This window comes from Bos taurus, chromosome 2 (assembly GCF_002263795.3).
Source record: "Bos taurus isolate L1 Dominette 01449 registration number 42190680 breed Hereford chromosome 2, ARS-UCD2.0, whole genome shotgun sequence".
In the NCBI taxonomy this organism is placed as follows: domain Eukaryota; kingdom Metazoa; phylum Chordata; class Mammalia; order Artiodactyla; family Bovidae; genus Bos; species Bos taurus.
The window spans coordinates 107,373,904-107,387,668 of record NC_037329.1 but is presented as its reverse complement, the minus strand read 5'-3'; the positions used below and the strand labels follow the sequence as shown (position 1 = coordinate 107,387,668).

Below are 13,765 nucleotides of genomic sequence, written 5' to 3'. Positions count from 1 at the left end.
CTGGATGGAGGCCTGGGTGCGTGAATCCCCCATGTCTCCCCTCCTCCTGACCAGAGCTTGCAGTGGGGGTGAGCTGACCACAGCCACCAGGCACGCAGGGAAACAAAGCAGCACTATAGCCGAAGGGAAGGTGGGGAGCCAGAGAAGAAGCACAGAAACGCTCCCCCAGGCTGACCCACCCACAGTGGGCATGGACAGCCTCTGCCCCCCGCCCTGGGAGCTCCAGAGCACAACTTTACCCTTGTGCCTCGAACCCTGACCCCTTTCGGGTAGCGGAAGAGGGGATGGTACAGTGCAGTGATTAGGAGGACAAGCTTGGGAGACCCAGGAACAGGGCTTCAAACCATGATCTGGCCTCCAGCGGCCTCTGCTCCTAGAGCTGAGCACCCAACAGGGTAGCCACCAGCTGCCTGAGACAATTTCAGTGCACTTTAACTAAAATGAAATAAAACAAAAAAGTCAGCTCTTCAGTCACACTGGCCACCTTTCATGTCCTCAACAGCCACCTGTAGTTAGTGGCTACCCTATTAGGGCAAGTAAGAACGTTTCTATCATCACAGGAAGTTCTATGATCAGTGATGCTCTGGAGCAATTTGCTAAAGCTTCCCAAGTCTCCACTTCCTCATCTGTAACATGGTCATGACAAACTTAGACAGTGTGCTGAAAAGCAGAGTCATTACTCTGCTGACAAAGGTCCATATATAGTCAAGGCTATGGTCCTCCCAACTCATATTAAGAGTTGGACTGTAAAGAAGGCAGAGAGCTGAAGAATGGATGCCTTCGAACTATGGTCCTAGAGAAGACTCCTGAGAGTCCCTTGGACAGCAAGGAGATCTAATCGGTCAATCTTAAGGGAAATCAAGCCTGCACTCATTGAAAGGACTGATGCTGAAGTTGAAACGCCAGTATTTTGGTCATTTAATGTGAACAGCTGACTCACTGGAAAAGTCCATGATGCTGGGAAAGACTCCGGGCAGAAGAAGAGAGCGTCAGAGGATGAGATGGCTGGATGGCATCACTGATGCAACGGACATGAACTTGGGCAAACTTTGGGAGATGGCGAAAGACAGAGAGGCCTGGCGTGCTGCAGTCCATGGTGTTGCAAAGAGTCAGACATGACTGGGCGACTGAACAACAACAACAACAGGAGCATAATAATAAAGCCTACCTCCCAGGGTTGTATTACATATGAGAACCCAGTCAACACAAGACCTGATCACATAAAAAGCAGGGACATCACTTTGCTGACAAAGGTCTGTATAGTCAAAGCTATGGTTTTTCCAGTAGTCATGTGTGGATGTGAGAGCTGGACCATAAACAAGGCTGAGCACCGAAGAACTGATGCTTTCAAACTGTGGTGCTGGATAAGACTCTTGAAGAGTCCCTTGCACAGCAAGGAGATCCAACCAGTCAATCCTAAAGGAAATCAACCCTGAATATTCATTGGAAGGACTGATGCTGAAGCTCCAATCCTTTGGCCACCTGATTCGAGGAGCCAATTCATTGGAAAAGACCCTGATGCTGGGAAAGATTGAGGGCAGGAGGAGAAGGGGGTGACAGAGGATGAAATGGTTGCATGGCATCACCAACTCAATGGACATGAGTTTGAGCAAACTCTGGGAGACGTGAAGGACGGGGAAGCCTGGCATGCTGCAGTCTATGGGGTTGCAGACAGTCGGCTACAGCTCACTGACGGAACAACAGCATGTTACCTTATTCTGCCTTCCATGCTAAATTTATGTTTCATGGGTGAGTGTTTCCATCGCTTTAAGTCACCTGTTGCTTCTAACATTCTGAAGCAGATTACAGATGCTCAGTAAAGGCTGCTGCCCTTGTGGAACTCTGCCACTTTACCCTTTCATCATCCCGTCTGTAAAGCCGCCATGTTACTCCCGGAAATGTTCCTCTCCAAGGGGTGTATGTGGTGGGATGCAGCTCAAGTGAAGGGAGAAATGTCAAAGGGTTTGTAAAAAAGTATCTGGCACTCTCCAAACACAAGAAACTGTTCAGAGACATGAAGCACTTGGCACCCAGTTGGTGCTCAGTAAATGCACGTGTGATGGATGTGGGCAGCATTGAGAATGCTTAGCTTCACCTCCCACACACCCCCACCACTCGCCCCAACACACACACTCCCTTTGGGAGCACGACTGGGTCTCCACAGAGTTATCCAGCAGGGTGGGGCGGGCGGGGAGGGAACCAGGGCTGGGGTGGGGCTGCAGAGGCAGCGAGGGCAGGCTCTGCCCTGCAAATCCAGCACCCATGCAACTCTGTTCTGCAGTTACCCCCGTTCCTGAAGTTCCCAACCAGAAACTGAGATCTGTCGGATCTCAAAAGCTTGTCCTGTTGAGGGGAGGAAGCCCAAGAGGGCACTGGGCAGCCACCCCTGGTTACCAAGGGGGGCCAGAAGGAGCAAGAAAGGAAGGTGGCTCCAAGAGACCTCTTCCTACATGACACCATACCCTCCCTCCCTCAACACACTCCCAACCCCAGCCACAGCACACTGCCTGACACCCTTCCCTTGCCCCACCCCCTCAATCCCCACAGACTCCAGGCCTGGGACCCCCTCCCTTGCCAAATGTCTGTGCCACCCACAGGTTCCGCCCATTCCTGCTGCTCTCTAGGTCCACTGGCCCCCGTCCAGCTGCTCTGGACCAAACAGCGCCTTGTAGGGTAAGAAAATCTGCTTTCTCCACGACAGCCGCGTCTAGACTCACGTGCTTGTCCCTCAAGCCCTGAGGCCGTCCAGCCAGCCTGGCTTATGGGAACTGCTCCGTGGCCACAGTGCCTGGTGCGGCTGACTCATGTGATGAAGCTTTCTGGCTCCCCAGGCTGGAGGAGGCACAGAGATGCTGTGGTGGGCTAAAGACCCAGGGACTGGGAAATACAGAGGGGCTGTGGGCCGCAGGCCTGGGGAGGGCAGGGAAGGAGTCCCCAAGGCACAGGCAGGCTGAAGGAAGAGCAGAAAAGGAAGAGGCAGTTTTCTGGGAGCCTCCTGGAAACCCATGCTCCTGTGCTCAACATCACCCCTTAATAATGCTAACAACTAACATTTGTCTACAGCTTTACAGTTCATAAAGCTCGTTCACACATTTGCTTTCATTCGTGAGGATGGTATAATTATCTCTGGTTTACAAACGAGGAAACTAAAGTGCAGGGAGGTTCCATGTGGCGGAACATAGAACTCCCAGTCAAGTGCTGACAGTTGCCTTGCCCCAAGCCTCCTTCCCAACCTTAAAAGGCTTTCAAATGGCCCTGAGCCAGTATTGAGGCAAACTGCCCCCACTACTACCACCACCACGCACATACAACCCTCGGCCAAATCTCAGCCCAAGCCAGGTATTGACCGGAGTCCTGGAGCCAGGCCAGGGCCCCCAAAGAGGAGCGGGGAGCTGAGTCAGAAGCCAGATCCCGGAGGTGATGGAAGGACGGAAGCATGCAGTGGAGGGATGGGTATGATTCAGCGTGGTGGGAGGGGCGAGCAGAAGGAGAATACCTAACTCATGGGCTCCTGGAAGGGGGATGTAAGCTAAGGAAGAGGCAGACCTGCAGGCCTGCAAAGCCAGACAGGTGCAACCCAAAGGACCTAATGCTGGACTGGGACTCAGGCCAGACACTGCCAAGAACTCCCTAATCTCTGATCGTGAAGGTGCTGAGGACCCAGGACCACAGCAAACAGGCTCTGTAATCTTGTCCCCAGCAGCATGGAGTCAAAGTAAAGGACAGAACAAGGCGTACTACTCCCTGTCCAGGCACGCCTAGCCCTTCCCCCTGCCCGCCTAATTCCCAGGCTCCTGCAGGGCTCTGATGTCTCTCAGTCCAGGATCTCACAACACCAAGAGACCGCTTGGCCAGTCTAGGGACCAGGTTCATCTACCCTGCACTGTCTTCTATCCCAGGTCCGCTGACCTAGGTTGATTGCCCAGTGGTAATCTCCTTAATGAACTTCCCTAGTGGCTCAGATGGTAAAGCATCTGCCTACAATGCAGGAGACCCGGGTTCAATCCCTGAGTCAGGAAGATCCCCTGGAGAAGGAAATGGCAACCCTCTCCAGTATCCTTGCCTGGAAAATCCCACAGACGGAGGAGCCTGGTAGGCTACAGCCCATGCTCGACGTTTCCTTTTGAAACGCCCCCTACCCTCTCTCACCTCCCCACCCCACCCCACTGCCCAGGGCCAGCACTTTGTCAGCCCAGCAACCTGAATGACTTGAACTGGCAATGCACACCAACACCAGTCCTCAACCTGAAAGAAACCGGGCTCAAATCCATAGGAAGTAGTCCGACACCAAGAAAGGACTTTCATAAAAATAGAAAACGAGGCAGCCTCAGCTATATCCCAAGAGGTACTCTCAGATGCATCTTCTTTCGGGCTCTGGGTTCAACTGAAGGAGCAAGGGAGCAGGGGAAGGTTGTGGCACTTAAAAGTATCTGTTTTTACAAGAGGTGGGAATAGAGGTGACCATTCTAGAGAGAAAATGACCTCAGAAGACTCCTGATGGCTTTTAAACCCTTTGAGCAAGGAGATTCTTTATCTCTGAGACTCAAGGATAATTTGCTTTCCCCACAGAACCTGGTTCAGGGAACTGCCATGGAAGGAGGGCGTTTAGAGGATGTCGGAAGACACACTTCAGTGACTTCATGAATTGGCGTCTCTGGCATGTGCCTTGGGAATTTGGCCACTGCCTTGGGGGCAGGGCCATTTAAAATGCTTGCACTAGAGCAGCCAACCCAGGAGAATGGACTAGAATGCACACTGGTTGAGAGCCCAAGCACCAGGCTAGGAGTGGGAAGGGTCACTAGTGGCTCACCCCCGCCAGCCCCAGGGCCCACGGTTCCCTACCAGGTCTCACGGCCAGCGTGGCAGCGCAGCGGGCCTGGCCCAGCTCGTTGGTGGCAGTGGCTGCATAGCTCCCGGCATCGGCGGCCCGGGCCTCCCGGAGCAGCAGGGTGTGCCGCTCGCCTTCTGCCCGGATGAGAAGGCGGCCATCACTGCGCAGCGGGGACCCATCCTTCTGCCAGGACACTGTGGGGAAGCAGCGGGGTGACCAGGTTGTCCTTGCCCACAGGGGCCCACTGGGGCCAATCTCCCCCCACCCCACCCCACACAGGGCCCACAGCACTCCTCTCCCCACCCCAGGGAATCCCGAGGACTGACCCCTCAGTCACAAAAGTCCAGGCCCACCTTCCCCTCTCTCAAGGGACTGTGACCCCACTAACACACACAGACACACACATACACACACGACACAGCAGTCTGGCCAGCCCCATGGAATGGATGATCTCCCCGCCCACTCCCCGTACCCCCTCCCTCCCATTCCCCCCAAGGACTGGGGTGGGAGGCAGGGAAGGGAGACTCTCCCCTCCTTCTCTCAATCTTAGCCTGACCCCAGGCCTAGAGCTCACCTTGGGGCGGGGGGTTGGCGGTAACAATACACTTGAGCAGCACGTCCACCCCTGGGGCCACCACTGCATTTTGCAGGGGGATCTCAAACACAGGGGCCTCCAGAGGCTCTTCTCCAGCAGACACATAGGAGTCATCCGAAGACTCTGCAGGACACATGGGCGAGAGGGTAAGGGGACATGTCCCTGTGGGAATGACTTGGGGGAGAGGGGGCAAACCCAAAGAGAGGGCCTTCTGGAAGGCAAGGGTTGGAGACCAAAGGGTCTCTCTCCTGAAGCTCCTGAGACAGGGAAGAAAGGAAAACAGAAGGGAGTTCTCAAACAGAACAGGGCGGCGGGACTCTATGGTGGTTTGGCTGCTTAATTTCAGCCACAGTTAGGAGGCTGGTTTCTGGAGGACGACAGGGACTGCACTGTGCTTGTCTTTACACAAATCAGTCATCAGTGATCATAGATCAGGCCCTGTGCAAGGTGGTCTGAGGAGGACACAACTTCATAAGCTTCCAAACAGAGAACAAGCCAATAGCAACCCAAGACCTAAGCAATGCTAGTGTGACAGGGCAATGTGTGGTAAACTGTCAAACTAGTGATGCCACTGGATTAAAAAGGGAGCAGCAGGTGCTTCCGGTAGCCATGAGAGGCCTCATGAAGATCAGCTTTGACTGTGTCCATTCACCAAACAGTAACACTGCACTTACTACTTACTCCGTATGGGTACCAGGGACACAATAAGAAATAAGAGGCAGTCCCTGCTTACAGAAGAGACCATACACACACAGGAAGAGAGCTCCTACGCACAAAGAGACCTTAAAACTCCACGGTCGTGACTCTCTCTGGGTATTTTCTAATTCTGACCTTCTATAAGCTAGATAACAGGCTTCCCAGGTGGCGATACTGGTAAAGAATCCGCCTGCCAATGCAGGAGAACTAAAAGACGCCGGTTCAATCCCTGGGTTGGGAAGATTCCCTGGAGAAGAAAATGGCAACCCACTTCAGTATTCTTGCCTGGAAGATCCCATGGACAGAGTAGCCTGGGCAGGCTACAGTCCATGGGGTTGCAAAGAGTTGGACACGACTAAAGTGACTTAACACAACCCATGAGCTAGATAACGCACAGTGTCTGTAGCCAAAAGAGCCATGAAGATGTTATGCTGTTCTCTAGGTACAAAACCTTGGACAAGTTAGATAATCTCTGTGCCTCAGTTTTATCTGTAAAATGGAGCTGATAAATAACACCCAACATCCTATAAAACTGGCATATAGATTAAAATAAAGTAACACACCCAGTTAACACAACACCTGGAACATGGCTGTGGACACTCAATAACGTGGCTAGTAGAACGATGAATAGGCACCTAGTCATCTCTAAAGATTTTGAGACAGTACTACTAAAATGAAGAATAATGTGATGAAAAAAGCGGGGGAGGAGTGCTAAGTGCACTGAGAGAGACACCAACAGTGTCCTAAGAGCAGGGGGTTGACATATCTGGCCTGGAAAAACAGCAGAGGCAGGAGTGAGCTGAGGATGGCTCCTCAGTCTCGCACCAGAAGTGGCCCCAGTTGATGTTCAGTTGAGCAGAGTTAGGGGCAGAGGCATTTGGGGTACTGGCCACCATCCACAGGAGTGGGCGACAACACACTGGTTGGCATGTGATCACAGTCAGCTCAGCCACGCAAGGACTCAAAAGATAGGAGGGATGAGGCTAGAAGGGAGGCTGAGTGAGATCTTAGTAGCCCTGATGGGTCAGGTGATGTATGGGGATGAGAAGATCAGTACTGAGAACTGGCTGGCCCTAAGCTTAACAGTAAGAGGGACATGATCAATTACTTATTGAGATGGCCTTTGGTCTCTTCCCCCACAGACCAGTGGGGGTGTGGAGGGTTTCCCCCCACCATTAGATCCTTGACCCAACAGCCCAGCAGGCCACTGGACCCAAGGGACGTTATAGAAGGCATTGGACATAGGATCTTTGCTCACAGCTCCGCTCCGCCCAGCCTCCATCAAAACATTCTCACACTCTCACCATCGGACAGGTCATATACAAGGGGCCTTCAACAATCCTTCACTCAAACTGGAACCTGGGACCGTGCCTTTCCTCTGAAACCGCACCCTCGCAACTGCCTAGCAGTCTCGCTCCTTCCAGACATGCTCCCACCCAGGTCTCACTCAGCACCTTCTCTACCCTCCCCGAGGCCTTACCGAGCTCAGGCGAGGTGGGCCGCGCCCGGCGACCTCTGCCCTGGCTGCGGGCCCCTCGGCGGTCCCAGGCCCCCCAAGGACCGTCCTCCTCTGGCCCTCTGCGCAGCCTCTTCTCGGCCTCGGGTCCCGCCCTGTTCTTCTCCAAGGTCTGGGGCACAGCAGCGCCCTCCTGGCCCGGCGTGGCCCAGGGCAGGAAGCGCACGGCCTGCGGCGGGGGCTCCCGCTTCCGACCCGGGGGAGCTTTCGTCCTGGTCTCGGGGGGCTCAGAGGTGGGGGGCGGCACCGGGCTCCGGCACTCCTGGATGGCTCTGCTCCGGGTCAGCGGGAACTGGTCCCGGCGCCTAACCTCCTGCTGCGGGCCTTCCCCCGGCTCCGTCCTGCCCGCTGGCCCACGGCCCCGGGGCCTCCCTGGCTCATCCCCGGGCTTTTCCGCGACGCTCGCAGGGGGCGGCTGGGCGGCGGCGGGGCTCAAGGCCCGCGGGGTCTTGGGGGTGGAGGGCTGGGAGAAGAGCGGCGGCTCGCCGGGCTCTCGGGGGACGGGGCGCGCTGCAGCGTGGCGCGCAGGGACTCGTGAGAGCGCACCAGCTCCTCCCGCGACGTGGAGCGGCGGATGCGGCCCAGCTCCTGGGCGAAGCGCAGCTCGAGGTCGGACGCAGGGCTGCGCTGACGCGTGCGCTCGTCCAGCGAGGCCGCCTTCTGTTGGAATAGGCGGCGCCGCTCGGCCACGCTGCCCGCCGGGGACCGCAGCTCCTCCTGCGAGGCCCTGGGCGTGCCCCACGGCCCGCCGCCCTCGGACTTGGGCTGCTCCAGCGAACGGGCCTTGCGCAGGGGCACCCAGGGCCGCAGGGGCGCCGGCGGCGAGTCGCTGCGCTCCAGGCTGCGCCGGCGCTCCTCGAAGAACTGCAGCTTGTCCAGGATGCGGGAGCCAGCGCGCACCAGCCTCGGGGAGCGGCCCAGCGCCGACTGGCGGCCCGAGGCCTCACTCAGGGGCGTCTGGGGCCGGGACTCCGCCGTGCCCGCTAGCGAGGGCCCGGACGACTTGGACTTTTTCCCTCGCTTTTCTTCGGCGGTGGCGTCCTCGGGCGGCACCGGCTCCCGAGAGCGCCGGTGCGGCGGCGTGGGGGTGGCCAGGGGCTGGCCGCCGGCTCCCGGCGGGGGCCGCTTACCCACCCGAGGGGACGGTGGGGGCAGCAGCGCGGATTTGGAGGGGGGCGGCAGGGCTGGGCGACGGGGGGCTTCGCTGGCGGGCTGAGGCTGAAGGTCAGGCTCCTCCTTGTGCAGTCCGCTCTGAGGGACACTGCTGCGGGACCAAGACGAAGAGGGGCAGGAGATTCAGGGGGCCTCCCCTCCCAGACCTTCAGGTCGTGACAGGAATCGGGCGGTGGGCATGCTGGGAAGGCTTGGGGGTGACATCGGCCAGCCCCTCCTCCGCCCCCCCACCCGCCAAGAGGAAGGCACAGCCAGAGCAGGTGCTGGGGAGAGGCTGGCGGCTCTGGCCCCGGAAGATTGGGCTGGTGGCTGGGTCCAGGAACAGACTCAGTCCCAGGGGCTCTGGCCAGCCCCCTCTCCCCAGCCCCAGAAGCTGGGAAACAGCACAAACAGAAACTGAGTGGGGGGGGGGGGGGAAGGATGAGGCTGAAGACCCAAAAGATGAAGTGGGCAGGGAAGGCGGGAGGGTGGGATGGGGCGGGGCCCTCTCAGGAATTCAGCCTCCCACTCATTCCTGCCCCCAGCTGGCCCCCACAGCCCTGCCCTTCCTCAGCAGGGCATACCCCTTCACTGTGCCCCAGGAAGAACAGGCACACGCCTTCCAGGAGCAATACCCTCATCCCTGGGATTGCCTAACAGCTCCTCAGACCTGTGCCCCCACCAGTGCTGACAGCAGGTGACAGCTGAGGTCCCTGGAGTGGGAGACGAGGGTACCCAGGTTCCCGTGCCTTTGATTAATCTGCCCCCGGTACAAGGCCTCTGACTTTGTCCTGCCCCTGGGAAAGTTACCTTGAGTCCTTGGAAACCACCCCCTGAGAAACACAGAAGCTCCCCAAAGGGGTATGCTCAGGAATAACTCAGCTCCAAAATAACTACTGTGTGGGCCTGAACAGTGGGTGTGGGAGAAGAGGAGGAAGAAAGGAGCTGGGCAGCCCCAGACTGCCCCTCTCACCTCCAGAACTTTGATGCCCAAGAGCTGGGCCTCAGTTTCCCCCATCTGGACTCTTGGGGGCACACCAAACATAGAGATTAGCGAGAAAAGGAATTGGAGATATTAGCATCCTACCTAACACATTAGAGAGAGCTTAATAAAAACTTATGAAATGGCTCATTGAGTACTTATTGTGTGTCAAGCATGTACTGAATGCTTAAAATGCATTGAGTCATTTAATCCTCACAACAATCCTTTGCGACAAGGACTGTTATTATCTCCATTTACAGATGAAGAAAGTGAGGTTTAGAGAGGTGAGGTGCCTTACCAAGGTAACATAGCTAGGAAATAGTTGGTGCTAGATTGAAAGCCCAGTAGTCTGGTTTCTAAGCCCTTATTCCCTCCAATATGTCTGGAATTCTGGGGGCACAGAGACGGGAGAAATAGTATGGTATTGAAAAAAAAAAAAAGTATGGTATTGGCCATAAGCATAAATTCTCCAGCGCCTTAGTGTCAGGCTACCTGGGTCAGCCACTTACACAGCAAACCTCACCTCCAACAGGGTATGGGGTGGGGGTGGGGGGCATGCAATCTAGAGTGCCCTAGGGAGAAAAACCTCAACCAGCCACCTGCAGGGAGGCAGAGTCTACTCTGGGGGAGGGACAGCAGAGTCCCTGAGGAACGGCCTCTGGGAACTGGGTGAGGCAGGGAGAGAAATTGGGGACAGCAGAGGAGATCTCTTGCTGGCAGTTTCAAGCTCCAGGCCAGCCTGTGTACCACAGACATCACTAAGGAAATGGGTTCCTCGGAAGTTGCCATAGCAACTCCAGGCTCTGGCTGGGGCCTGGCAAAGAAAGGCAGGGAAGGAAAAGGCAAGTCCAGGGCATGGGAGCGCCTGGTTAATGCCAGCCAGATAAAGCAAGGGCGCCTCCTCTGCACCTGCCCCCAGACCTCTTCCCTGCCTACCACCAGCCACCTCAGCCACCCACAAAAAAGGCCTCCCCCCACCAGGCCCTTTCTTTCTCCTCCATGGTGGTACCTCCCACACACACACCCATACCCATCACAAATCAGGCCCCCCTCAGCTCCCCAAATGCCCCCTGATAACCTCTCTCATCAGCCACTCCCCTCTTCTACCAAAGCACTCTCTTCTGTATCTGCCAGTCCCACATCTCCAAAACCCAAAACCGGCTCCAACATCTCACTCCAACACCTCCGCTCCTCACCGTAGCCTCCCAGGACCACCTTCAACCCCACCCTGAGGCGTCTCCCACATGGGGTCCTCACATGCCCCCACCTCCATCACTCCGAGCCCTCTGCCTCCAGCCTAGCCCCCCCAACCCCCAATCTCCACCCCACCCTGCCCCAGCCCCCTGCGGCCCACACACTTCACATCCCCCTGCTCTCCCAGGCCCCTGGCCCCAACAACCCCCTGACCACCTCGCTCTCTTCTGTCTCCTGGTTGTGCTCTCGCTCGCTCCCTCCTGCTCTCCCGGGAGCTGCCGTGCAGAAAGGTTCCGTTCCTCCCAGAAAAAGGCCCACATGGGAACAGGAATGTGCAGAGATGAAAAGGCAGCAGCTGCTGAGACAGCAGGCACGGAGGGGGCCCCTGATGGGGGGGGGAGTGGGGATCCTGGGGACAACTGGAGCCTGAATGGGCGAGGCAGGAGAGGGCCCCCGGGAGAGTGGAGATCTTGCGGGAGACAAGGAAGGGAGATAGGGGTCCACGAGACCATGGAGATGGCACAGTGAGCCAGGACAGGTGGGAGCAGGAGCATGTGGGTGGTGATGGAACAGGAGGAGGATGGAGCTGTGTAGGAAGACAGAGTGGGCAGCTGGGGCCAGGAGAGGAAGCAATGGTGGGGGGGTGGAGAAGTGCACAGAGGGATGGATGGTGCAGGGGACATGGGGTGTGGAGGCTAATGGACGGTGAGGGGCAGTGCGGGACGGCATGGTGAGGTGGGACAGTGAAGGGCCCAGGTAAGGCCGTTACTTACACGTGGATCGAGAGCGCCCGTCCTCTGTACAGGCTGAATGCGCTGCCGTACAGGTCACTGGCCACCGAAAGGCTATCCTCTGACCCCCAGCTTGCGCCCACCAGATTAGCTCGAGATGCCCGTACGAGCGGCTCCACCCCCAGGTGCCGTGGCCCGGCCCCGGTTGCCTGTGCTTGCCTTGGGCTGCCCGGGAGGCGGCGGGTGCCAGCCCTGCTGCCCGCTTCCTGCTCCAGGACCGTCTGCCCGCTGCCCCACCAGCTCACTTGCTCCTCTGAGGTGCCTGTCACGGAGGTCGGGGGCGTGTCCAGGGAGGTGCCCACCAGGGTATCAGAGCCCCCTAGAGAGAGGAACACAGTGAAGCCAGGCACCTTTGGAGGGAAGGCCACCTGCTGGCTCTGTGTGCACCCCAGAGAGCTCACCCGTGGGGGTGCTGAAGGCCCCATCATCCCGAAGCTCCAGGCGCTGGGTCCCCTGCCCGTCGCTGATGTCATCCTCGCCTGTCTCCGAGTCTGGAGGAGAAAGGGTCTGTGTGGGCAGGGCTCTCCCTCCCCCTGACTCCGACTCTTCCCTCCTGCCTCCCCCGCAGCAGGCTCCACATCGCCATCAGGACTTCCATCATCTATCCTTTCTCGCCTTAGCTCCCCACATCCCGCTGCCCATCCTGGGAGCCTCGGGGTCACCCCTCCCATGCCGGTCCTCTGGCTCCTCACCCCTGCCTCCGTGGTAGTGCCCTCAAAGCTACCTGCAGTCCCCCCACCCAGCCACTTGATGGACTGCAGGGCTGTAGCCCCTCCCCCTCCTCTCCGCCAGTGATAACTTAAGTTCCCACACAGCCCCCCAAATAACAAGATCCTACGTTTCAAGGCTCTAAAGTCTGGGTTCCGGTACCCAGGAACAAAGGGGAGTCACCTCAGAGTCGTACTGTCAGGGCACTCGACCAACCGCAGGGCCAGCCTGTCCTCCACCCCAAACCAGCCGGAACACATCAGGGTGCAGCTGAGGCAGGGTGAGGAGAGGCCGGGGTTGGGCAGGGAAGCAGGGGAGTGGAGGGCCAGGGCAGGAGCCAGTTTCCTACCGTAACTTTGCTTTCTGCAGGAGCGGAAAACTTCGCTTCCATAGGAGCAGCAGGAGAGAGACATGGACAGACTGTTATCAGAGCGTTTGTGGGGTAGGGCATGATGGACAGGCAGGACAGAGGGGCCATCAGGGTACCCGGTGCCCAAAGATGCCTTGTGGGGATGGGAGTTGGGGGAGGGAGACACCTGGGATGAGCAAAGCACCTCTCATTCGCTGACTGCCTGCCGGCCCCAGTGGGCCCAGCACTGGGGAGCCAGTGTGCTTTGGGAGATTCTTCCAATGACCCCAGTGATTCTGCACCTTTGCACTTTCACTGGTGCTCCCACTGGCCACACACACACACACATACGTACACACACATACACCCACTTGTACTCAGCCCAGCCACAGACCCAGGCCCCCCATTAGGGGTCAGGCCCACCTTCTGGTACAATATCTGCATTGTGCTTTGACCTCTCAAAAGAACCTCTCCATCTGTTTGGCATCATGACGTGACCTGCACCCTCTTCCCAAACCCTCTCTGCTACTGCTGAATGGTCCTCAAAAATGTGGTCAGGCTAGGAGCAAAGTTTCTTGGGCATGTTTCTTTTAACTTTCTCAGATTCTATCAGGTTCTGTGCCTCAGTTTCTCCCTGAATGCCATGACAAGCAGGAGCCACGTGCTGGTTGTAGAAGCATGGCACTTAACTCATCCCCACCTGGCCCACAGATGAAGAATAATAAGTCCGGGACCCATGAGGGGGTGTGCCAGCTAACCCCCACCCCTATTGCTAGGTCCTTTCTCAGCTGCAAGGGGCTTTCTTGGGTGGGTGGGTAGGTGGTTAAGCAGTTAGGTGGGTGGGGGAATATGGGGGTTCTGTATCTCATGGGCCGTCTTCAGGCCTGGGTGCCTCATGAAGGGACATGGACCAAGAGGAGGAGTGTGCACGGGCTAGAGCAGGCAGCTCAC

The 13,765-nt window shown here is 57.3% G+C and overlaps 1 protein-coding gene across 1 annotated transcript in view; it reads right to left on the bottom strand.

The window, feature by feature from the left end:
• The window catches only part of SPEG (striated muscle enriched protein kinase), a 58,632-nt gene that overhangs the window by 36,582 nt on the left and 8,285 nt on the right, over positions 1-13,765 (bottom strand). Inside the window, 6 exon segments of the mRNA NM_001142485.4 lie at positions 4,843-5,025; positions 5,406-5,549; positions 7,603-8,134; positions 8,137-8,902; positions 11,740-12,076; positions 12,159-12,248. Of these exon segments, the coding sequence (NP_001135957.2) occupies positions 4,843-5,025; positions 5,406-5,549; positions 7,603-8,134; positions 8,137-8,902; positions 11,740-12,076; positions 12,159-12,248 (2,052 nt within the window).